The 3,525-nt window shown below is 38.6% G+C and overlaps 1 protein-coding gene across 1 annotated transcript in view; it reads right to left on the reverse strand.

The window, feature by feature from the left end:
* MEP1A (meprin A, alpha (PABA peptide hydrolase)) overlaps window positions 1-3,525 on the reverse strand; it is a 57,868-nt gene that overhangs the window by 19,391 nt on the left and 34,952 nt on the right. Inside the window, exon 6 of the mRNA XM_012664654.1 lies at window positions 1,120-1,237. Within this exon, the coding sequence (XP_012520108.1) occupies window positions 1,120-1,237 (118 nt within the window). The remainder of the gene's footprint in view (window positions 1-1,119; window positions 1,238-3,525) is intronic.

A 3,525-nucleotide genomic window follows, 5' to 3' on the forward strand; every position in this document is an offset into this window, starting at 1 on the left:
CTTCTTCTTCCCTTTGTCTCTTCTCCCTTTCTCCTTCCTCCTCCTCCTCCTCTCTCCCTCTCTTATTTTCCCATGTGTCCTTCCCTCTCCTCTGCCCCATGACTCTCCCTTCTTCATTTCTCTTACAGTCATCTCAGCTCCCCTGATGCTTCAGCCTGCACTTGGTTAAAGCTCCCGCTTCTGCCCTGCTACAGCCCAGGACACTCACCTGGACATGTATTAAAACTTTTCATTTGTTTGTCCACCACTCCCACCTGACAACTGTAAACCTTGTGAGGTCTAAGACTAGATCTCATACTTCTTTATACCTGCAGACTAGCAAACTTCCTGGCACACGGTAGGTATTCATAATTTTTTGTTTAAATAAAAGAGAACGAGCTAAGAAAATAACTACTCAGGTAAGTTAAGGATTTAACTTGTACCTAAGTAGTCATCAGTATTTTTCTTGTTTTTACTACTATTTTTTGTATACTTGTTTTCCCCACGGGGCTAAATCATGTGCTAACTTCCCTTTTCCTCTCTGGTATCTCATGATTATCAAAACAGCATGGTCAGAACTAGACAGTGCTGGAGACCGCAGTGTGAGGAAATGCCTCCAAGCGGGACTTGAAGACAAAAAAACACAGCGTCACAGCAGATGGTGGTTTCACTTCCAGACCTCATCCACTCCAGAGGGGTTGACGTAAACACCACTGAAGAAAAGGGGCTTCTTTCTTGATGTACCATTCACTTTTTTAGAAACAAATAACTATGAAGAACAAATTTACATCTAGAACTTTTCAAAGAGGTCCAGCCAACAGCATATTATTACTTAGAATAGTACTCTTTAAACGATATAATTTATACTTTCATAAACCTCACTTTTTAAAAAGCACTGTCATTTAAAACATAACCTAAACCTAAGAAAATGAGATGTCTCTCCCTGAGGCCCAGACCTATCCAAACAATTCACTCTCTGCATGTTTAAAATGTTACATAATCTAAAAAATTTACAGTGAAAGATTTGATTTTCTTTTTGTTTCTTTACAATTTCTTCTTTTAGCCCTTGAAAAGGATGTGTCATTTTTTTATAAATCAAAGGATGCATGATTTTCACACTCTGTAAAATTTCATACTAACCCACTAAACTGCTGAAATATGATATATGAGCTCTCTCCTTCATAGGGCTTGAAATCCACACAGGACCTGAGGCGGAACATTTCAAAGGCATAGAGAATGGCTCCTTTGGCATTCAGCTCTGCAGAAATCAATAAAAATATGAATGAGTGTTATTTAGATCTTGAATAATATACATAACCTACGATTTACAGAAAGCCATGCCACCACATGAAATCCACATAGATTCATTACAGATTTTTTGATAGTAAGTCAATTTCTTGGAAACTAAAACTGCAAAATTAGTTGCAGACATAAACATCAAGTGCATACCTTAAATGCACAAACATGACTATGAACTAAGAGTACACACATGTCTGTGGTGGAAGAAAATCTTAAAATAACTTCCCTATTTTCTCCCTTTCCCTTTCCCCCACTGAAGCAGAGATTTCGAGTGCATTGCCACAGGAGAGTCACACGGCAGGGTAGAAAAAAGTGACTTGGGCATAGCTCTAGCTTTTGTATGAATAGATAAAATACCCTGGAGAGAAGTAGTGAGAACAGTGTTTCTTGCACCAGCCTAAAAAAACATCCTCTCTTGCTGGAGGAATAGAGCAGAGTTCTGTGGGTTCCAAAAGCATAAGAAGCATATATGGCATTTTACCCTGCTGCCCTGCAAGATCCCTGGGGAGATGACCAGGTGAGACAGAACAGAACTTTGGAAAAGATTTTTGTACTCAAAGCTTGGTATCTGAGTAGCAGAAGCCTAATGGACCTGAAGAGGCAGGAACAATAGATGCTGACTAGTAGTCTGAGTGGACCAGTGACCAAAGATCAAATTCCTTTCCTTTCACCTAACATGCACGTGCCTTGGCATTGCATAAGACAAGGATGAGGTGGGGAGGAAAGACACTCCAGAGGAACTGAGATTATGTTTTACTTTGTGTGCTCTTTTCATCCTCCCATCAACTCATCGAAGGTTGGAATTAAAGTTAAAAATTAAGCCAAGTTATATAAAATTAAATTACATTCCTTGCACATTTGATTTTGTGCATTCTCTCAAAGAGTTTATAATTCTTGGCAGTTTACCAGGTAATTATGTTTTTCTGGCCGTTATTTCACTTAATAAACTATCAAGTTGGAGATTCCACTTGTCATAAAATCATCTCAAAACCATTAAAGAGTCATTGGATTAGTCAATAAATTGTGGAGACAACACAGATAACAATAACAAGAGCGTTCATTAAACCAGTTGAAGGATTTTTATGCACTTTCACCTGTTTTTACTTAGTTACATCTATAATATGAAGAGATGTACCTAACATAGCTGAGTTGTCACAAGGTATAAGAAAAACTAGTTTGATTATACTAAAGTCAAGCTGTCTGGAAGGTTGTGTTGCTTTTGTTATTCACATGCCAAATGGTGCGAATTCTAAGAGTGGGTAATTTTAAAATCATACCTCTTTTTTCTTCTCCACACCTGAATAAGCTGTAAAGGGAGAACTAGGAAATTCTGTACTAATTTTGTAAAAACTGTCCCAGCATCATTGATTAGGGAAAAAAAAAATGGAAATAAAGCCCACTTGAGGGCTTCCTCTTCTCCATGAAGCTAACCCTGAGTGCTCCTCTTCTAAATGTAGGAGTTGATTTTCATGATTCGCCTTTATGTAGGTGATCTGCTGCCCTTGAGATACTACTATCTCCTTGAGAGGACAGAGTTTATCTTTTGTCCCGTTGTATCCCTTGTTCCTAGCAGACTGCCCTGACGTAGTTTTTCATAGTTCTGTCTTAAACAACATGGTAGTTTTGAAAACCACTAGCCTTCCTTCAATCCTGGATCAAATAATATGAGAAGAGCTAACCGCAAACATGAATGACTGTGCATATTGGAGGATGAGCAGAGGAAGGCTAACTGTATTCAGTTTAGGAATCCTTCAAGAGAGTTTCTGATGCTAGTAATGGTGGAGGAGTTCGAATACAACTAATCCTCCTTCAAGTTATAAACTTGAAAAAAATTAAGAAAATGGTCTGGAAAATGACTAAAACAGGGAGAAACTGGAAGAAATTTTATCCTTGAAAGAAGCAAATTTCACTGAGTAAGATTCACATTATACAGCTTTTTGCATGAGGGCACTCCCCAATTCTTTCAGTACAAGAAGAGAGAACTCAAGCATAAATCTGCAGTGTATTTTCTTGCCATATTGCAGGGAAGAGTTTGGGATGGAGTTTCAGCCTGAGTGGCTAAAAATCAAAAGGGAAAGTCTTGGAAAGGAAAAAGTCGTGGTTGTTGAAGGGAGGTTGGTCCCAAAATCTGTGCATAAGCACCTCTGAAAGCCTTATCTCACTTGTGAACTTTGTATAAATGGGAGAAGGCTCCAGGCAGTTTAGTAGAAAGTAGCAAGTGGAAGGCTGATCAAGCTGAACAGATAT

Source organism: Propithecus coquereli, unplaced genomic scaffold, assembly GCF_000956105.1.
Source record: "Propithecus coquereli isolate 6110/MARCELLA unplaced genomic scaffold, Pcoq_1.0 Scaffold90, whole genome shotgun sequence".
Lineage (NCBI taxonomy): Eukaryota > Metazoa > Chordata > Mammalia > Primates > Indriidae > Propithecus > Propithecus coquereli.